At 56.2% G+C, this 22050-nt stretch overlaps 1 protein-coding gene across 1 annotated transcript; it reads right to left on the bottom strand.

The window, feature by feature from the left end:
• Window positions 1-16934: 16934 nt before the first annotated feature.
• LOC311169026 (GTPase IMAP family member 5-like) lies at window positions 16935-20700 on the bottom strand (the record flags this gene model as incomplete). Its single annotated transcript, XM_084230724.1, has 4 exons — window positions 16935-16991; window positions 18265-18980; window positions 19773-19844; window positions 20691-20700. 4 exons carry the CDS (start codon window positions 20698-20700, stop codon window positions 16935-16937), a joined length of 855 nt encoding a protein of 284 aa, XP_084086850.1.
• Window positions 20701-22050: the final 1350 nt, after the last annotated feature.

The raw sequence follows: 22050 nt of genomic DNA, 5'->3' as shown, positions 1-22050 counted from the left end.
GATCTGAGTGAGAGACGCGAACACCAGCTGCGCCTGCGTCTGGAGCGGCGTCTGATGGAAGCCGTCAGGATTTAACATTTTGATCTCTCAGGACTATGATCTCTGGGATTTTGGATTTCAGGATTTGACTTTCGGGATCAGGGGTTTGGGATTGTGTCTTTCAGGATCGTGATCAGCACCAAGAAGTAAAGTGCACATATGAAAAATGGAAAGGTGGTTGTCAAATTATTAGTAGTAGATGCTGTGATCGTATATCTGGGGAAATCAAGAGAATGCACCGATAAACTCCTATAAAACATGAGCTCATTTCCAAGTTGATGAATGCAAAATTAAATAAAAAGTACAATAATTGACTAACATAAAACAGTAGCCAAGTAGATACAAATTGTGCTTTTTTAAATAACCAGAAATAAAATACCTAAGAATAACCTTTAACATTATGTAAAAAATGGGCCTCCCTCATGGCACAGGGGCTAACGACAACACTATCGAGCTATCACCTGCCACTGCAACACCGAGTTTGATCCCCAGCAGGCCAGGGAGCTGCCCACACGGCACAGCAGACCTCTCCTGCCTCCCTGCTGCTCCCCTCAGCAGTGGATTTCAGCAGATCTGCCTGTTCTGTTCCCCACTCTGTCTCTGGTGAATCCTCTCACCCCCCCAACCTATGGCCTGTACCCCAGCTCTTGTATGCATAAATAAATAAATCTTTTTAAAAATTATGAAAAAAAAATCCACCTGAAGAAAACTTGAGCAAGATTGTCAGGATGTGGAGCAAGCAGAACTCTCACATGGTATTGAGGGAAAATGTAAGCGGGTCAAACCACCTGGGACAATCCTGGTAGTGGCTAGGAAAGCTCCTAGCTCTATAGTTAGGGTCCAGCTGCTGTACCCCAAAGGGGACCCATTAGAAGCTGGTGCATGTGTTCATCAAAAGGAATGCCTGCGACATTTGCAGTAGTGCCGCTCAGAACAACAAGCACTAGTAAATATCCATAAAATAGCAGTGTTCTCCCCACAAACAAGGAGAGAAAAGAAAATGGTGACTATGTGAGGTAATAGATATGTAATTAGCTTGGTTGTGGCAAATACCACCCAGTGTACGCCCTTATCAAGTCATCAAGTTGTGTACCTTTCCTAGGTATAATTCTTACTTACCAATTATAGTGATAAAGCTGGAAAACAAAATTAACATAGAGTTTTATTGATTATTTTAAATAAATAAGTAATAAAATAACTGGAAAATGTTTTCAAATGAAAGCAACATAGTTCAGAATAAATGAGTTGGTTTTATAAGTTATAAATCGGGTCACAGTCACACAGTGAAGTAGTCTATTGCAATGAGAATGAATAATTTATGGCCATAGTTGTAATATGGATAAATCTCAAAGCAAATGGTAAGAAAAAAGGCAGTTATGATAGAATATATGTTGTATGATTCTATCAATATAAAAATCAAAAACAACAAAGTAATCTACGCCACAAGCCTCAGCTAGAGGTCACCCTGGAGGGCACAGGGACTTCCGGGGTGCTGGTGAGGCTCCCTGTGTCCGAGTGCCAGTGCCAGTGCAGTGAGTGTGAACACAGATGCCCCCTTTCTCCATGTAGATTATATTTTGACCAAAAAACCCAGAGCTGGAAAGGAAAACTCCAGATTTGAAAAAGTCCTAAGTGGGCCTTTGAATTTCCTCTAATGAGGATTTTCGACAAGGCCCCTGCATTATTTCCTTCTATCCTGGAGAGGGACGTTTGCATTTACAACTGTAAGGACAGCGGCTCCGGGGGGACTGACCATCCCAGGACACCGCCACCAGGGAGCCCCCAGCCCCACGGCCCACACCTCATTGCAGCCGCTGCTGCAGCCCTCCTCCCGCGGACCCCCGGAGTCCCCTCTGCTCAGGCAGGAAGGTCAGATGTGCTTCAGGGGGTCACCCAGGGCTCCCCAGGTGACAAACCACAGTGACACTCTTGTCACCCCAGCATGAGCTGGGGACTAAGAGGGGCCCAATTGAGGCAGAGGTCAGGCCTGTTACCCCCACAGCAATCGGACATGGGATGTGGGTGTTGGGGGTGGGGTGATCTTGGAGGAGGTGAGTGTCTATAGCAGAGTCACCCCAGGGATGGCTGGAGTTTGGGGGCTGGATGGGCCCTGAGCTGGCAGCCATGGACACTCCATCTGCTGGAAGCCCAGGCCTTAGCCGGGAATGGTCAGGGGTCTCAGGGCAGAGGCCAGCACAGCCTGGACTGGGCACATGGGCCACGACCACGGGCATCCTGGCTGTATGACCCAAGGCCTGGGAACCAGCAGCAGAACAGGTGCATGGAGGGACAGGTGTGAGCCGGGCTATCTGCAGGGCCAGTCAAGTGACAGGGAAAGGTTTCCTTTTTCTCCGTAAAGGCAAACCCCCATCGCTGGCTCCGCCCACCTGAGCTTCTTTGCTTGTGGCCCAGGGCTCAGGGCTCCAGAAGGAGGAACACACTTGTCCTCACTCGCAGCAGAGGCAGCAGCTCAGGGCTCTCCGGAGAACTCGAGACTCATCCGTCTGCAGAGAAGGTGAGGCCGAGAGGGCCGTGGGTGTGGTGATGCGCCTCGAGAGTGAGTGTGAGTGTGGGGGGACCATGGAGGAGAGCACCAGCGGGGGCTGGTGTGGGGGGAGATGTGTCAGGAAGCCAAGAGATTGACTGGAGCGATGCCACACGTCAGTTTAGATTTAATTGTTCCTCTCATGCTTCACTGATGGTTTATTTCATTTGAATCAAGAGGCCAAAAAAAATCTAGTAAGACGATCCCAGGTCATCACTTTCTGCCTTTCCTGTCTCGGGCTGTCAGTCAGGCATTCCTGGGAGAACCCCAAGTTCCTCTTGCTGGAAGATGGCCCTGGAGGCTGGACTCTAAGCAATAAAGGGTGCCCAGCTGTGGGGTGTGTCCTGCTGTAAACTTTTCCAATAAATTATGTGTGTGTGTGTGTGTGTGTGTGTGTGTGTGTGTGGTGTGTACAGTCACAGATACACACAACTTCAGGATCACACCGACAGTACTAGTGGTGAATTATAAAAAGAGCTTAAAGGTGATTTGGTTCTTTCCACCTTAGGATGCACTTGGCTGGAGGTTTTCATGCAATTCATGTGTTTTGAATCACTTGGAGTTTCTCTTGTCTCTACTTCCTGTGATGTTCTCAGGCACACGGTTCTGTTCCTTGTTTCCTTTCATTTTTAAGAAGGAATTTGCAATATAATCTTTTTGTAATGTACAATATTTGCATCATTCTAAAATCAGAATACGAAATACAGTGACTCTAAAGAAGCCGGGGTTCTGCCTCCCTCCCCCTGCCCAGACCCCCAACCTGTCTTCCCCTCAGAGGGGGGGTTGGTGAGGGAGAAGGGGAGAAAGAGAGGGGGAGAGAGAGAGGGAGGGAGAGAGAAAACGCGAGTCCTGAGGGGTCTGACCCCGCTGTCTCTTTCTCACCCTCCCCCACACGCCCTGGGCCCCCCCTCCGCTGCGGTTTCAGAGCGCGAGGCCTCTGTCACCCTGGAATGTGTGGACCAGCCGGTGAGGCCCTGGAGCCCGGGGCAGAGCCCGCACTTGCCGGGCACTGTCTGTGGGAGGACACGGGGTTTGCCTGAGATCCTTCCTCTAGGCCCACAGTCCTGGGGGCCACGTTTGGGGGGACCCGTTGCCTGGGGGTCTCGCCCTGGCGTCCCCTCCCGGACTCACCCTCTGGGTCCTGACCACGGGGTGGCGCTTGACTGTCATCCCCCGGGGCCCGGGGACCCCAGAAGCGCCGCGGGTCCCCCTCTTTCCAGCTGTGGCCAGCTGTCGGGAAGGCGGGGTGCATCCCAGGGCCTCACGGTCAGAGCCACACACCCCAAGTCCAGGTGTCCCCCTTGGGCCCGGTATGCATGTATATTTTGGGGTCATTTAGGAAAGTCCCCCCCCCTCAGTCTCGGGTGGAGCGGGCCTGTCTCCTGTGGCGTCGTGGGGCGTCGCTTCTGGGGGTGACATCTGGACCCTCCTGCTGATCCCTGGGAGCGTGGGGGGCGGGGGCTGCCCTCCCGGCCAGCCGGGCCTTCCCGCTGGACCCACCCCTGCAGGGGCGCCCCCCTGGGGCCTGTGGGGCTGGGGTTGCAGTCTCCTGCCCGATCCCCGCCCACCCCCCTCCGTGGGCAGCACCCTGCGAAGCCCCCCCCACCCCGTGAGTCACCGCTGCCCTGTGTATTGTCCCCTCCCGGCCTGTCCTGGCTGCTTCTCCCCCACCACCCCCTCAAAAACGCAGTCTGGCAAGTGAGGGCGTGTTCACTCTCTGGTGCTAAATAGATGGAAAAGATCAGAAACATGTTCTGCTGCCTCTCTGTGGAGTGACTGGGAGAGAATGGCTCCTCGCAGGTTCTATGAACAGTGTTTCTTCCATTGAGCTCCGCCCAGCCCCCCCCTCACCCCTCGGTTCTTCGAATAAACCCCACTAGTCAGGACGCGCCATTGCTTACAACGCTCCTGATTCTCTTTCCTGACACGTTACCTGAGGGCTGTGCTGGGGTCACAGGCGGGAGGCACGGGGCACGGTCGTTTCTGCCACCGCCCATCAGGCAGCTCAGGGGATGCTCACCTCCTAGGAGGCATCTTAAGGTTTGCTCTCCGCGTCTCCGGGTCAATGTGAGTAGGGCAGGGAGTCTGGACCCGAGGGCTGATTGGGATGGTCCTGGGCGAGCTCCAGGCTGAGGCTCCCTGTGGCAGCTCCTCAACTGTGGAGTCTTCACCGTCAGGGTCACTCTCTATCTGATGCCACTACAGGGTCCACGACAGGCACGGGCATCTGGCTGTACCACACACATGGCATTTATTTATTTTTTTATTTTTTTTTTTTTTTATAAATTTTATTGTTATATTCCCCATACAATTGCAGCCCCCCAATCTGACCCCAATCCCTCCCCTCCCGCGCCCGCCCCCCTAAAAGTGTCTCTGGTTCATAGTTTTTTGTTGATTTTGATTTTCACTTTCTTATAGTTATTCATTTTCCTGGTCCCTTATTTAAGTTTTCTAGATTCCTGCTATGAGTGAGACCATCCGGTATTTTTCTTTTTCTTTTTGGCTTATTTCGCTGAGCATGATCCCTTCCAGCGCCATCCATGTTGCAGCAAATTGCAACACATGGCATTTATAAAGACATATGATTTGGTCTCTGTTACCATCCAGCGTAGGACCAGCTTCTAGATTTCTGAGTCAGATGCCAAAGCTCACTTCAAACACTGTCATGATAGATTGTTGCATCAGGCAACACCACACTGATAAAGAAACAGGAGTCGGGGAGCAGGCTACATAAGGCAGCATGCTGCTGAGAGCAAGATCCTGGCCTTTTTTTTTTCCCCCTAAAGATTTATTTATTTATGCACACAAGAGCTGGGGTACAGGCCAGAGATGTGGGGGGTGAGAGGATCACCAGAGACAGAGCAGGGAACAGAACAGGCAGACTGACTGAAATCCACTGCCGAGGGGAGCAGCGGGTTAGTCAGGAGAGGTTTGCTGCGCCTTGTGGGTTGCTCCCTGGCCAGCTGGGGATGGAACTCGTGCTGCAGAAGCTGTGGATTGCTTCATAGTACTGTGCTTAACCTCTTGTGCCACCAGGGAGGCCCAATCCTGGCCTTTTTATTGATCAGTTGAGAGGAAAGAAGACAAAGACAAAAGGGAGGGTGAGACTAGAAAAGTGCTCTGTCATCTATAATATCAGGGGTTGTGAGTCTGCCCTCCAGGCTCTTCTCATCTGCTTGATGACTGGGTATTGTATTGTCATTGAGATCATGCCCTAGTTCCCCAGACAAGGTTTCAATCTTATCAGCAAGGCGTTCCACTGATCAGCTTCTGGGGTCCCTGGTTGTACATCGTGTTTCCGGTCACACCTCGTGAAGCACACCCTTCCCAGCGTGATCCAGCTTTGTGCTCTTGATGGATCTGAAGGGCACCTTGCAGGGCTCCTGGACCTAACTGACCAGGCCCTTCTGACCTTGCTTAGGATTCAGAATTGTAGGTAACAAAATGGCGGCCGGACAGGCCACCTAGGACTAGGAGACCCACACTAGGTCACAAGTAACTCCGTCATGCTCTTGTAAATATTGGAGTATTTTAAAACAATGACGTCAAATTTCTCTTTTTCTGGGTAACCTGAGAAAATGAGACGTGCTCACCTTGTACACAGAGCAAGCACAGACCCCAGGCCGTGCTCACATACCGCCCCAAGGGGTTATTCCCTTGGCTGAGCCCCGCGGCCCAGCTGCCCACAACCCGGAGGCAGCACCCACTCCCCCCTCGAGTCCACACTCTGAGTGCCCGATGCGCCTGCTTTGGGGTGAGGACGCTGTCTCCCCTGCACGGAACGCGAGCTGCTCCCACCAGCGTCCTCAGATCGGGTGTCACGAGGACACCTGAGCCTGTTCCGGATCAGGACGCGCGTGACACCGAAGGAGAAGACAGTGACGTCTGGCGCTGCAGACACTGCTTTCCCGCAGAGCAAGGAGGGCGTGGGTGGAAATGAGAGAGTGAGAGGAAGGGGTGAAGCAGCGGCCCCAGGAGCCTGCAGCGCGGGTGTGCACGGAGGGCACGAGAGGAGGAGAGGCTGGGCTAGTTCTCCAGGCTTTCGTTTTTCTTCCATTTCGTATTGAGATTTCTTAGATGAACAGTGTTTCTCCCATTGGGCTCCCCCAGCCCCACCTCACCCCTCGGTTCTTAGGATAAATCCCGCTAGTCAGGACGCGCCATTTCTTACAGAGCTCCTGACTCTCTTTCCTCACATTTCCCTCAAGGACTGACCCCGCGGCCATGGCTCATAGTCAGGACAACACTCTGAGGATCGTGCTCGTGGGGAAAACCAGCAGTGGGAAAAGTGCCACAGCGAACACCCTCCTGGGGGAAAATATTTTTGAATCTAAACTTACACACTGCACTGTTACCAAGACGTGCCAGGCTGCAGCCCGGGAATGGCGGGGGAGGAGGCTTCTAGTGGTCGACACCCCAGGGCTCTTTGACACCAAGGAGAGCCTGGACACCATCTGTCTGGAGATCAGCCGGTGCATCCTGGCCTCGGCCCCGGGGCCCCACGCCATCGTCATGGTGATGTGGCTGGACCACTACATGGAGAAGGAGAAGAAAACTATCAAGTTGATCAAGAGCGTCTTCGGGAAATCCGCCATGGAGCACATGATCTTCTTGTTCACGGGCATGGATACGTTGCCGGAGAGAAGCCTAAGTGACATCATAGCACAGGCACCTGTGCTGCTAAGAGCCATGGTGTGGTTTGAGTGTGGGGGCCGCTGCTGCGCCTTCAACAACAGGGCGGGGGAGGCCGAGAAGGAGGCTCAGGTGCAGGAGCTGGTGGGGCTGATAGAGAAGATGGTGCAGAGCAACGGAGGGGCCTGCTTCTCTGACGCCATCTACGAGGACACGGAGAAAAAACTCAAAGAAAAGGAGGAGAAGTTGAAGCAAAAGTACACAGAGCACAGAGATAAAAAAATTAAACAGGTAGAAAAGGAAGATGCTGATAAACCAAGGGAAGACAGGGAAAGGAAAATCGAAGCGCTGCAGAGGCAATGGGAAGAGCAGAGCAAAAATGCAAGGCATGAAGCTAAGGGCGGTGTGCTGGACGACACTGTGAATTGGGTCAAGGATACACTGTCAGGAATATGGGAAGGGTTTTGGGAGTAATGTCAGCCTCAGCTTCCTTCCCAGTCTGTGGTGACGCTAATGCGGTACGTGCGGCCCCACGTGAGGCCGTGGCAGTGTCTCCTGTCTTCCTTGTCCCTGCACCCTGACCTTGCTTCTGCTGTTGAACGGTGGGGTCTGTGTCCCCTGCCTGACCTGGATGGACAGCAGGCGGCTGATGCAGCCCCAGGGACTTCTCAGGTGGAGTCAGAACCTGCCCCCTGCTCCCTTGGGTGCTCGCCCTTGGACTGGCCACCATATGGTGAGCAAGCCCACGGGATCAACGAGAGCCCCCCATGGACAGGAGGTCAAATCACTGGCCCATCTAGGCTGACCTTTCATCTGCAGCACAAGTCAGGAACACGGACGTGAACGCTCCAGCTGCCCGCGGGCCCTCCCATGAGGCTGAGAGAGCAACGATGAGCCCTCACTCCCCCAGACCTGTCCACATGGGATTCATTAAAATAAGTGATTCTTCCTTTGAACCACTAGGTTTTGTTTTTTTGTTTTCAAACTTTTTGAAAAAAGATTTATTTATTTATGCATACAAGAGCTGGGGTACGGGCCAGAGGTGTGTATGCGGGGGTGAGAGGATTCCCCAGAGGCAGAGTGGGGAGCAGAACAGGCAGACTGACCAAAGTACACTGCTGGGGGGAGCAGCAGGTGAGTCAGGAGAGGTCTGCTGCGCCATGTGGGTAGCTCCCTGGCTGGGGACCAAACTTGTGTTGCAGTGGCTGTGGGCAGCTTCATCGTAACCCCTTGTGCCACCAGGGAGGCCTCAACTTGTGTTGATGTTTTAAAGAATCGTTAGTGACTTATTATTGATGCCTCTTTATACCAATTCACACATCATTTAAGACTTCAAAAGAGCACAGCTTTATGTCTCCACTATTTTGTATGACTACACATTAGCATATTTTGTATACACCTGTATTCTCCGTCATCTTTGCATCATCTCTACCGTCTGTCACTGGACCGTGGCTCACGGTGGCGCCGCAGGCCTAAAATAAAACAACGACGACAAAGCAACCCAGTGAAGCAGACACTGTGCTGTGCGCCAGGGAGGATGGAGTCTCCACTCCAGGCTGTCAGTCACCTGGAAGGGTGGTGGGGAGGGGGAGCAGCTCCTTGAGTCAGTATAAAACTTAACACTTATTGAAACATCCTTATCTTTATATCAGTCATATTATTTATAGCAAATCACAACTGAGTGTTCCTGGCTGCCTCTCCCATGTGTAAGTCCCCACAGGCAGGGGGTTGCGACATGCAAATAACTTGTCCTTTCTCCCTCTGCTCCCTCTGCTCCCCCACCCCCTTCCTCTTATCCTTTCTCACCTTTGATACCCCCTCCTGGACCCCACCCCCTCCCCATCCCACTTTCTCTCTCAATCCCCCCTTTCCTCAGCCCCTTCCTGATCTTCGCCTCCTCTCATCCAGCCTTTAAAAAAATAAATAGACTTTAATTTGGGGGAGGTGTTTTAGGCTTGTAGAAAAATCAAGTTCCTCACGGTTCCCCTGTCATGAACACCTCGTATTAATGAGGTATAATTGTTGCAGTTGATAAGCTGATACAGCCACAGCATTATTAACTAAAGCCCATAGTTTGCAGGGGGCTCCCGTCGGATGGGGATCGGATGTGGAGTGACACCATTAGTCTCCCCTGCCCAGACACCCTCTGTGCTCCACCTGCGCATCCCCTTCCCCCACCTGCAGCCACTAACCCCTGAGTGTCTCCTCCCCCTGCCTTTTCCAGAGAGCCCCACAGTTGGCTTGTTGTAGGGGCAGGAAGGGACAGCGCAGGTTTTCTATGATCCCATGCAGACGGGGTAAAGGAGAGAGTCCTGGAGCTCTCGGTGGCTTTTGTGGGCTTTTATTGGGATTTACCAGGTACATGGCAGGCAGGGGTGTGGGGGTGGGGGTGGTGTCAGGAGGCGGGCAGGCCTCCCAGCCCCCAGCAACTCTCCACTCTTCCAGGGCTCCCTGGCGGTCTCACATGGCCTCTGCTTCTCTCTCTTCTCATGGTTCTGCTCTGCTCCTGGCGTCCCCCTGATGCCACCCTTATAAGCCCAGGTGTACCCAGCCCAGGTGTGCCCACCAGCACATGCCCACACCCCACTCCGGGTGCCACCATCAGGCAGGCATTCAGGACCGCAGGGTCCATCATCCATCCTGATGGCGGGAGGGCAGGAAGCCTGACACTCCTTGACCCTGCACTTATGCAGGAGGCAGGGTTTCCAGGCCAGTGTCTTTCCCTTCATCATGGACATTGGCGATTTCTCCATCTTTCCGAGGCGGCAGCTCATTTCTCCTTGGGGCTGCACAGCACCCACCGCCCAGGGACCACCACTCACTTCTCCACTCGCCTCCCAGTTTGGGGATGAACAAAGCTGCTGTGAAGCATCGCGAGAGCCCGGTACTGCTGTGTGGGCACGAGTAACACATGTTCAGGTAACGGGACAGGAGGGAGCTGTCTACGGCCCGACACCTTTTTTTTTTTTTTTTTTGTGGGACCCTCACCAGCTGCTGGGGAACGAACCAGTGCTCCAGAGGCTGCCAGCAGCCTCGCAGCCCAGCGCTCAACCGCTGCACCACCAGGGGAGGCCCAAGGCCCCACACCTTAAAGGAGACATTTGGCACATTCACGACCACCTGACGACAGACAGCAGGGGCGCCGCTCGCCCGCTCGTGACACAGCCGCGGGGGATTTTCTGCGTGTCGTGTGATTTTAAAGGGGACGATCTTCCCAGACTCTGGCTGTTTTGTTTCACTTTATCACCCGCCTCTGTGGGGAAGGAGGAACTGTTACTGATCTCCGTGGGGTCTGCCCAAGCACCCTGACAAGCCCCGGGCCTTGGGGATCACCGGGTTTCGGTTCCTCCCCACCGTGGGGTGCTTTGGTGAATAAGGGCATCACCCACCTGCAGGGCCTCTCACATGGAGGTCATTTTCGTGGAGAAAGCGGCGATGGTTGAGCACGACGTCACACGGGCTTCTTCCAGGGGTATTTGCTGTTTCCCCTGTAGCGACAGGGCAGAGAACAGCCCCCCCTTTACTGCTGATGCTTCTTTCGCCAGCACGAGGAGCACCTGGGGGCGAACAGTCAGCCGGGATGAGGGGTCTCCAGGGCGAGGCATCCTAAGGGGCGTGGAGGTGACCACAGAGGGCAGCACAGGTGTGGGCGGAGGAGCTCAGGTTTCCTTTCTTCCCTTCAAAGGCCTTTCTTGAATCAGCAACACAATTACCTAGGATTTACAGAAAAAGCCACCAAGTGGAATAACCAGTAATTTGAAGGGAAGCCCTGGGGCGTCCCAAGGAGAGACACCCTGACTCAGGCTCGGCCCCCTCAGGAAGTCCTGGAGAGAGAACCAAGGCTCTTGCGGCAGTGATCAGCTTCTCTGGCCGGCAGACAGCAGCTGGTCAGGAGCTGGGCCTGGTCTCCATGGTGACGCGTGGCCGGGGCAGGCCCACGGGCGGGACGCTGGCCGCTGGCGCAGGCAGGTGGCTGCAGGCGCCTCTGAACGTGCCCTTCCCCGAGTGGGTGCAAGACTTGAGCCGCGCCTGGGTGGGGCGACTTCAGGCGCTTCAGGCGTAGACATAGTCACGGCAAAGCAGCTTGGAGCTGACGTGTGTCCCCCACACAGTCATTGAGATTTGGAGCAGTTGACCTTTAGATCTTTTTTTCTGACAAAAATGAGACACCGGAGGAATGATAGAGGGTGAAGAGGAATAACGTGCTGCACATGCCAAAGCACGCCCTCTGCCCCCCGCGTTCAGGATGACGGCAGGTGTTACCTGAGAAGCTGAAGCCCCGGCGCTGGCTGGGAGGGGGTCCTGTGAGCCCGGCCTGCTCCAGGGCAGGCGGCCTGTGCGGTTCCTGCAGAGAACAGGCCTCGCGCCACACCCGGCAGAGGACCGAGGGCTACCTGGTCTCACCTCCGCTTCGAGTTGTTTTCCGGGAACGACCGTGAGCTCACACGCCGGAGGAGCGAGCAGACTTACCGCTCATCTTGGGGCTGGGTCTGGAGAGGGGCTTCAGAGCTCACCCCACCCTCCCCCACAAGGCCCCCCACCCCCAGGGCCTGGAGGCTGTGGAGGAGCACAGCCGGGCACAGCGAGGGCCCAGGCCCCCTTAAAGGCCCCACCCTGGCCGAGTCACCCCACGGTGGGCGCTGCTGTCTCAGGGAAATGTGGGTTCACCTCCATGGGGGAAATCCTGTCCTTTGCCCCATCAGTGGGTGCGTGGGGGACCCAAGGGTGTTGATGAGAAATAGCAGGGAGGCCAGAGCCACCCAGCCCCGAGCTCAGCCCTCACAGCAGCCAGGAGAAGTGGGAAGGAGAAGGACACCCCGGGTCATTTTTCTCTGTGGAATATAAAGAACAAAACGACAGAGAAAACGAAAGCAACAAAATTCTAGAAATCTGACCCGGGAGGAGGTGGGCAGTGGACCCGGTAGAATCTGTGGGGGCTTTGGGGTGGGTTGGGTGGGGTGACAGACACCTGCAGAGGTGCAAACCTGCCCCTAAATCATTCTCAGAGTTACCAACCAGCAGTTCCTTCGTAAAAAGAACAACAAACAAAAGACCCCGTGAGCCGTGTGGGGCACGCTGGCCCCCGGGGTGGTGGCGGAGGCTGAGGGTGTGGCCGGGGGCGCAGGCCGGCCCAGGTTTCCTGGGTGTCTCTGGGCTGATTCTGCTGGGAATCTGGTTTGCACAAAAGCATTGCAGACGTGGGGGGAGGAAGAACGGAGCTGCTATTAAAAACAAAACGAACACAAGACATCCTTCTTCCTCGGCTTCTCCCAGGTCCCCGGGCCCCCCTGAAGCTTCTGGGGAGGAAGCACGCCCACGGCTCTGTTCCTGACCCCGGCACATCCTCCCTGGCAGCTCAGCCTGGGCCGGGTGTCCATCTGTCACTGCCCTGGTGCTCTCTGGGGAGACCGGCAGCCAGGGCGGGAAGCGGCCTGGGAGAGGAGGGAGGGTCGCCCCAAGAGAGTCGAGGCCCTGCCAGGTAAAGGCTCGTTGCACCCTCTGTGACCCCGTCTCCGTCTCTCCCTCCGGGCCTGCCAGTGACACTGTCGGCGCCGACACTTGGGCTTTCCAGGCCCATTTATTCCCGAATGACTGTGGTCCAGAGTTACAGACTTTAAAGGCCTAAATAACTGCAAGTTGAAAGATGACTGATGGAGCATCTTCCAGAAGGTGAATTTTTGAGCAAAACGAGCCGAGGTGGCGCCCTCTGGTGACAGTGACGAGCCTCTTTCTCGGGTTTGTGCAAAATGCTCTCACGTGTGCCCAGTGGCACTGCCGGGCCTGGGCACCCTGAGGCTCCTGGGCAGGGGGGGTGGCACCTCCCTCCCTCCCTCCCCCTCCCCAGAGTCACAGGCCGCCCCGGCCCAGCAGGCTGCGAACTGCCTTTCGCTTTCCACCTGACTTCGCGTCCAGCCTGCTCCGCTCTGCTGACGTCCTCCCGCCTCTTCGCCTCCTCCCAGCGCCGCACACACGTTCCCGTTTCAGAGACGAGAGAGACTCAGGAGCGGGACTCAAGGTGACCTGCTCAGGTAAAGTTTATTTTACTCTGATGGAGAAACACAACGTGAGCCAGGATGGAGCCACAGCGGGAGGACGTGGCTCCAGGGGGGCCCTAGGGGCCTCCTCCCCCTTAACAGAGCGAGTTTCTCGCCTGCCCGCACCCTCCTGGGCACCGCTGGGCTGGCTGTCCTCATTACTTTGTCCACGCCAGCGAGGGGGTCCCGTCACCCAGCAGGGTCGCCGCCTGGGTGCCCGGTCAGGTCAGGACAGCAGGCCCGGGAGACATCAGCTTGCTGTGGATGGACCGGCAAGGAGGGGGAGATGCCTTCAAGTCAGCCTCCCTGGTTAATAAAGGTAACGAGGTTATGGGGGTTTTGGGGACCAGAGTGGACAGCAAAGGAGCTAAATGTTCTTGTCTGAAGAGTGGGCGAGGGGCGCTTGGAGGTGGGCGTGGCTGAAGGTGCACCACCTTCTCCTGGGCTTTAGGGATTTGGTATTTTAGTTGTTAAAATCTTTTTAGAGTGTCAGAATTTACCTGACATTTACTTAGGGAGACTACACCTATCACAGCAAGGAAGATGTCTGTAATAAGAAGTGTTTTTCCCTTATCTACCCTTATCCCTTTGGCTGGCCCAGGGCGGTCACCCGTGGGGACCCAGGAGGAGGCTTTTCTTCAGTTCTGAGTCTGAGTTCCCGTGGGGGACGACGCCCTGGTAGCCCCTTGTCTGCCTTCGTCACTCCTGGCTCCAGCCAGGCTTGGGGATCAGCTCAGGGTCGGTTCCTCTCCGTGCTCAGGCGGGTCACCTGCTCGTCCGGCCCAGGCGCTGCCGTGTCTGCCAAAGCAGCCGTCAAAGAGAAAGTTAGTTTTTCTCTCTGGAGGTTTAGGGTCATTTTGTAAGACAGAGATCAGGCAGGAACGACAGGAGTGGAAAGTAGGGGCCAATCAACTCCTAGTTGTGGGAGGCCCTGAGCATCACTTAGGGTGGAAACGGAATAGAGAGAAGGTTCTAGAAAGGACGGCAGCAGTCGTGGAGGAAAGAGCCCAGGGGCTCTGCCCAGCTGGGGTGATGTGTCCTCCCAGCCCTGCCTGAGTTCCCTTCTTGTTTATGTTGAGGGGCAGTTGGGGTTCTCGGTGCAGCCCCGTGTCGGCAGGAGGGCATGAGGCCTCCTTGATGCCGCAGCCTGGGTGGGAAGCAGCAAATCTCTCTCAGTCTGGAGGCCGGGAGGTCCAAGGTCAAGGTGCTGGCGGATTTGTGTCTGGGGAGGACCCACTCCTGGGGCTGTGCCCTCACCTGGTAGAGAGAGGCCCCTGGACTCCTCTACTTACAGGGACACTATCCCCTAATCAAGGGGGGTCCACCCTCACGACCCCATGGAAACCAAACCTCCTCCCAGAGGCCCTCCTGCTGGGGACGGGTTTCAGCTGAGGAACCCGGAGGGAGGCAAACCTGCTTTCATGCCCCCACAGGAGAAGGAGGGCGTTCAGGGCCAGGGCTGGCCCCGCTGAGGATCGTGCTGGTGGGCAAGACGGGCTGCGGGAAAAGCGCCGCCGGGAACAGCATCCTCCACCAGCAGGTGTTCGAGTCCTGGCTGGGGGCCCAGCCTGTGACCAGCAGCTACCAGCAGGGGACAGGGACTTGGAATGGGAGGAGCATTTGGGTGGTCAACACGCTCCCCCATCTTTGAGGCAAAGGCTCAGACCAAGGCTAAGAACATGAGAAAATGCTGCCGCCGGCTCTCGGCCCCCAGTCCCCATGTGCTGCTGCTGGTGACACAGCCGGGCCGCTTCACGGAGCAGGACACGCAGGCCACGAGGAAGGTGAAGAAGGTCCTTGGGGGCCTCCCCGGCGGCGCAGCGGTTGAGCTCTGGGTTGCGAAGCTGCCCGCAGTCTCTGCAGCGCCTGTTGGAGCCCTGGCTGCTCCCCGGCCACCAGCGAGGGTCCCGCATGGCGCGCAGACCTCTCCTGCCGCCCGCTGCTCCCCTCAGCAGTGTACTTCAGTCCTTCTGCCTGCTCTGCTCCCTGCTCTGGCTCTGGTGAATCCTCTCACCCTCCCGCGCTTCTGACTGTGCCCAGTGCTTTTATAAATAAATAAATAAATCTTAATTTAAAAAAATCTATTAATGTTGTAAAATGCATTGATAGATTTAAAAAAAAAAAAAAGGTCCTTGGGGCAGAAGCCATGAGACACGTGACCGTCCTGTTCAACCACAAGGAGGACCTGGGCTGCGGGTGCCTGCATGATTTCGGGGCCCAGAGGGACAACCAGGGCCTGCGGGCGCTGGTCCAGGTGTGCGGGAGGCACTACTGTGGCTTCAACAACCGGGCCGCGGGGGAGGAGCAGAGGGCGCAGCTGGGGGAGCTGATGGCCCTGGTGGCGCAGCTGGAGAGGGAGCTGCAGGGCGCCTCCTTCCTCAAGGGCTCTGGGCCCTCCAAGGACCAGACACTCTGTGAAAAAGGGGGTGTTTTCTTGTTTGCTCTGCTGACCTGTTCCTGTTTCTCTCGCCATCTTCCACCCTCTTTCACTCCAGCTGGCATCTGCACATCAGAGCATGTTCTGAACAACACCCCGTGGGTTCATGGTCCTCCGAGTCACCGATTCTGGAATGAATGTCCTGTCCACAGAGAACAGGCTGCTGTCCCTGCAGGTCCCTCCCTTCTGCCTCCGACACTCCTGGGGGGCCTGGACTCTGCCTGGCTGGCACCGAGCCCTGTGCCCCAGCAGAGGACAACAGCCCAGCCCCGGGCTGCCTTGTGGCCTACAGGCTCCAACCTTAGTCTCTTTGCCCCGATGAGTTCATGGATGGGCGTGATGCCTCGTTTTAGGCCAACGAGAACCTCAGAAATACACTCTCTGTCTCAGATCCTTCTTGGATCTGAGGGTGATGTCTGGAGCGCCAGCCGGCATCTTGCCACTAGGGTGGGGTGAAGTCAGTGCTTGAGAGTAGAACAGAGATGACGCAGACCTGAACCCCCGAGTCACTGCTCCCGAAGCCCAACTGACCTCTGAATTTCCCATTATTTCAGAATAAATTCCCTTATTGATTAAGCTATTTGAGTTTTGGTCTATTTCTTACCTATATTTGCAAGCATTTGACTCCATATTTCTTTTAAAAAAATCTTTAAGCCTCTCACGCTTCCTCTGAAATATGAGAACACGCGTCAGGGCCGAGGACCTGGCCTCAGGGACAAGTGACCAGATTTCTCTGGTTCTTAGATTTAGGTGGGACCAGGGGCCTGGTCAGGTAACTGCTCACAGACTCTGAATGAAGTGACAGATGCTCAGACAGGACTGTTTGGGAGGATGGGTGAGGGGGGAGGAGGTGGGGCGAGGAGGGCGTGGCCGGAGCCAGGACACACAGCTCAGGAGCTCACTCCCGAGGAATTTCTTTCTTGAACATTCCCCCTGAGTAAAGGGCTGGCCAACCCTTCTCCTCCACGGCCGCTTATCTCCAGGTCACGCTCCAACCTCACCCTTCTCGGACATCCACAAAGGTGGGGGCCCTCTGGGTCACAGGCAGTGCTGCTTGTGGGCAAAGTGTGGGTGCTCTGTTCCCCGGGGGAGCTTGGGAATGACCATCGGCACCCTGGCGGGAGCCGCCCTCCTATAGCCCTTCCCCTGACACTTCCTCAGGCTGGGTCACGCATCAAGGGCCTTTCCTGGAGGGAGGATGGACCCCCCACAATTGTCTCCCAGACTGGACATGCCCCAGAGGCCTTCACGGCCACACATCCAGGTCTGAAGTCTTCACCTTTCTGCTCTCCCTCCGCAGGCCCTGGGAGTGACGGGAGCACAGTCACCAGATGCCCAGGATGACACTGGCTGCCTCCCGGACTGCTGTCCCTCCACCTCCTCTGTGCCTCAGACCCACCCTCTCCTCCCTGCACCGCTCCCATCCACACAGCCCTGGTTCTGACCCCCCCAGAGGGAATTCTTTCTCCCCAATACTCCCCCCAGCCCCAGGCTTGCCTTGTATTTCCAACTACCACGTGCAATCTTCCCAGTACACCAGCCTTGCCCTGTGACATAGCCCTTGGCCCTGGTAGCACAGGCCCTGCCAGTGCCATCTCTCCCTGCACCCTCTCTCCATGGGCTGATCCCACTCCCTTCCTGGGCTGTGGCCTGCCTCAGCCTGACGTGACTCCCGGGAGAGGCCAGCACCACCCTGTCCAGGGAGCCTCTGAAGGGCCCAGTATAACCTCTTGTTGGCTGACACCCCACTTCCAAGCAACATCACGTTTACCCCATTTTTCTATGCCTTCATCCCCAGTGACTTCTTCCAAGCAGGAACCTTGTGTTATCTACCTTATGTTCCTGGCGCCCAGCAGGGAGCTGGACACTCATGGTCCTGTTAGTGTCTGTGGAGCAGGACCAAGTGGAGCCGGGAGGGATGGACAAATTAAGTTGGGCAGTCTGGGAAGCTGCATGGAGGGGGTGGTCCTTGGCCTGAGAACTCTTCAAGGGTTTGAGGAGGTTACATCTGGGCCCTTGCGCAGGCTGGGAATTACTTACTTGCGGCCCTGGAGAGTAACACAGCAGCTTTACTGCCCAGGAAGGACGATGGACAGAGGTCACAGAACCAGCCACGTGCCTGCGCCCCCTCTCCCCCCTCCCCTCCCCTCCCGCCTAGGCCCCTCAGCCCCTCGGCCTGCACCCTTCCTGCAGCCTGGCTCCAGGGTGATGGCCAGGTCTGGGGTTCACCCTCAGGCTTTTTAACAACAACCAGAGACGCCAGCTTTTCCTCTAGGTTTTATTAACTGAAAAGGGCTGCGATCCTGCCGGGGAGGGGCTGAAAGTGCCATCACGAAGGGAAAGGAAGCCCCGACGGGCAGCAGGGGCTCTGCAGGGAAGGCGCGTGCAGAGCGTGTCCCCTGTGCTCAGTGGCCTCCAGCCCCAAAGTGAATTAAAAGGGCAACGGAAACCAACACACACACACCAAGGAAGGCAGAAGTTCCAGGGTGAGACATCATCCAGCTACGGACTCTGATGAACCCCCTCATGACCCCTGAGCTCTGGGTCTCTCTCAGCTCTTGCTTCTGCTTATCTACCTGCGCCTGCACCTTGGCCAGGAAGGCCCTGAGCTCCTGCCCGCAGGCCCCGCCCCTGCCCCGCAGCAGCAGCAGCTCAGCCTGCAAGAAGAGGGCATTTCTGAGGTGGGCGCCCTGCAGCTCCCTCTCCAGCTGCGCCACCAGGGCCATCAGCTCCCCCAGCTGCGCCCTCTGCTCCTCCCCCGTGGCCCGGTTGTTGAAGCCACAGTAGCGCCTCCCGCACTCCCGGACCAGCGCCCGCAGGCTCTGGTTGTCCGTCTGGGCCACGTAATCGTGCAGGGACCCGTCGCCAAGGTCCTCCTTGTGGGTGAACAGGACGATCACGTGTCTCATGGCTTCTGCCCCGAAGACCTCCTTCACCTTCCTCGCGGCCTGCGTGTCCTGCTCCGTGAAGCGGCCCAGCTGGGTCACCAGCAGCAGCGCGTGGGGCCCGGGGGCGGACAGCAGGTAGCAGTCCCCGACGTCCTGGGCTATCTCCCTTGTCCGGGCCTCTGCCTCAAAGATGGGGGGCGTGTCGACCACCAGGAGGCTCCTCCCGTTCCAGGTGCCCGCCTCCCTCTGGCACCTCCTGGTCACGGCCTGGGCCCCCAGCCGGGACTCGAACACCTGCCCGCGGAGGATGCTGTTCCCGGTGGCGCTTTTCCCGCAGCCCGTCTTGCCCACCAGCACGAGCCTCAGTGAGGACGAAGCTGTGATCCTGTCATCTCCTGCCCAGCCTGTGTGTGAAAGAAAGAGGGGGCTTTCTGTGCCCTACTGAGTAATTCTGAGGATTCTGGTCACAGCTCCTCATGGACGTCCTGGGCCTCTTCCCAGATGGACAGTCCTACTGGAACACGTGTCAAGTTTTGTAGGCAACGTAGGAGGTTCTTGGGCAGAAGGGGACCCCCAGGGCAAGCCCGGGCTGTACCTGTAACAGGGTGGTCCCCAGGAAACGGGGAGGTTCCAGGTTTCCCGCGCCATCCCAGGGAGGGTGGAGCTGAGCAGAGAAAGAAGAAGCTGCAGAGGAGACTGAGGAAGGAAGGAAGCAGGATGGAGCCAGAAGGAGCCCTGGAGGAGGCACATGGAGCAGAGAGACACGTGAAGAAGCTGCACTTGAAGCCCTTTGGTCCTGGTCTAGTGACACAGATGTGGGTGAGACCCGTGGGGAGGTGACAGTGGCAGTTTTTGTCTTGATTTTGATTTTGCTCTTTTCCCTCCAGACGTGTCTGGTTGTTTCTGATCCTTTTCTGTGGGTCCCACTGGAAGATGCTTTAGACTGTGACAGGCTTTGGGCCCTTGCTCTGGGCCAATCCTGCTTGGGTGGACTTTTACCCACGAGGGGACGGGTCACTTTGGGTGCTTGATTTAAAAACAAGATTCTTTGCCTTTCCTGTGTTGTTCACTAATTGTATTAAAGTTCCTTCCCATTAAAGTCTCATATGTTTTCTGTTGATGTGGCGGATGGCAGAACCCATTTAGAGCAGGCAGGTTTGCGGGGCCGGGCTGCCCCTCTCCCTGCCCTAACATACCCACAGCCCAGAGTAAGTCCTGCTCCTCCAAGGAGGGGGCCCCATGCCCGTCCTCCAGACCAGCCCCCAGGCCTGCAGGAAAAGGGCTGACATGGATGGTTCTTACCAGCTTCAGGATGAATAACGTGAGTTAGAAGTCACGAGTGAGAAAACCCCCTGGTGTGCCCGGGTGGAAGCACCCACAGCTCACCCTGGGGAGAAAGGAAGTCTCCGAGGTCGCAGCCTCGTGACCTCCACCCAGGGTCAGTTTGGGGTGTGTGCCCTTTGGGTGGGGAGTTGGGTGTTGAAATGGAGAAGCCTGAAGGAGAGCCTGGGAGTGACTTCGGGTGGGTGGTGAAGACGGTTCCAGGACATGTGCTGGGAGGATCATCTACTGGGCTGACAGGAATCAGGAATTGTAAGACAAGTGGAGCTGGAGAGGGAGCCATGGAACCAAGAACTAGCATGTTGAAGGGCTGAAGAGGGTGAGAACCAAGGATTCCCGCTTTTGGGGAGCCCCGATGAATTTAGTTCATTTCAGGCTCCTCAGGGCCCTGGTTTATTCCTCCTGCTGCAGTGGTTTTCCTGTCCTTCAGGAGCAAAATGATAACTAAACCTCCGCGGGGGAGGTTTCCTCTCTTCAGCTGAGAGCAGAAGCAGCAGCAGAAATCATTGTCTCACAATTCAGTTCCAAACCCTCCACCCTGTGACCTGAAGTTTCATCTCCACGTTTCCCACAGGCCGTGCAGGGTGCCCCCCCAGGGCGTGTGATGGTGGAGGGCAGGCGGGGGACAAAGGGCAGCTGCCTCTCTCGCCTTCAGGTTAAAAACACTGGGTTCTGCTGCCGTGTTTAAGGGAGGGGCAGGGGCATGTGGGGGAGATAGTGAGCCCCCCACACCCCCAGGGCCGGAGGTCTCCAGTGCTTTGGGGCTTTCTCACCTTCAGCCATAGTCCCGTAGCTGCTCTTCTGATGTCCTTCCATTCCCTTCTGGAATAAAAACTAAATGAAAAGTCGAGAAGGTCTGAGAACACCTCACATTCAGACACCTGAGCATCGTTATCCTCGGGGAACTATCTCCTTGGGCCATTTTCTGATCCTATTGTATTTTCAGGCATCTGTAAATCACTCAGCAGCGGGGGGGAGGCTGTGTAACACCCTGGACTGGAGCGTCTCTCTCCCCTCTTCTCACTCCTTACGAGAAAGCAGAAACTGTTTTTAAACAAATCCGCGGACGGTCTCCTCTCCCCTTGAAAGGGCATGAAATAAAGAACGCATTCTCGAAAGTGGCGGAGCAACATGGCGGCGAGGAGACGCTGCGAGTAAGATCTCCCATTAAAAAAAGTTAATAGGGAGGAAAAGCGGCAGGTCCCAGTGAGAACTGGGACACGGAAGATAAACGGACGACTCCAGCAAACTGCCCGAAGAAGAAAGTTGCCATAAAAGAGGACCAGAAGGGAGGAAAGCGCAGAACCCTGCTCCCCTCCCCCGCCCACAGAGGCGGCACTCTCCGACCCGCAGAGAGGAGGAAAACAACAAACCAAAAGGACCAACAAGAACAAACGACGCAGCAAGCGGGACTGTGACTGGAAAGGAACTAGTACAGCCACCACACCCCGTGAACAGGAGCTGTGGAGAACCCTGCAGGATCCGCCGCAGCGGTGAGCGAACGGCTACGGGCGCCATTAGAGAAGAACAAAGACCCCGGGAGACGCGCACACAGCCCGGGCTGCCGGTAAGCTTGAAAAGCAAATGCAGACCTGGATCGCGGCTGCCCAGGTCCCTGCGCCTGCGACCTAGGCTTGTCGGGAGATGAGCGGAGGCACTCACGGGGGTGAAAGCCCCTCACTGAGTGAGCAGGAACCAAGCGCCCAGGCACGGGAGCGGGGTGCAAAAGGCGCCATTCCCGCGCCACTGAACTGGGCTACAGCCCACGTCCTGAAACTGAGGGCTTTGAACTGAGACCCTGGGCACGAAAATTCGGGGCGTGGGTTCTCCATGACGGTGGGGGACAAGGCAGACACAGCACCCCAAAGCTGTTGAGGTTTACCCTACCATTCCCGCTCTGTTCCCTGTCCCACGGGGTGGGGGGAGGCGAAAAACAGCCCCGCAAGGACAATAGAAGAGATCTCTGGCGCCACCTAGCGACCAGAAAAAAAAGTCACTAACACCCCATAGAACAGGAAATTTCTTAAGACTGCTTGAAAAGGGCAGAAGGCTTCTGGAGTGGCCAGCTGGGAAGTTAGCCCACGCCAGGCCCCTTCCGACCAGCAGTCTGAGCCCACAGAGGGAGCAGGCACC

Source organism: Talpa europaea (assembly GCF_964194135.1).
Source record: "Talpa europaea genome assembly, chromosome: 3".
NCBI classification, from domain to species: Eukaryota; Metazoa; Chordata; class Mammalia; order Eulipotyphla; family Talpidae; genus Talpa; species Talpa europaea.
The sequence above is the reverse complement of the archived record's forward strand: the minus strand, read 5'-3'. Positions and strand labels throughout refer to the sequence as shown.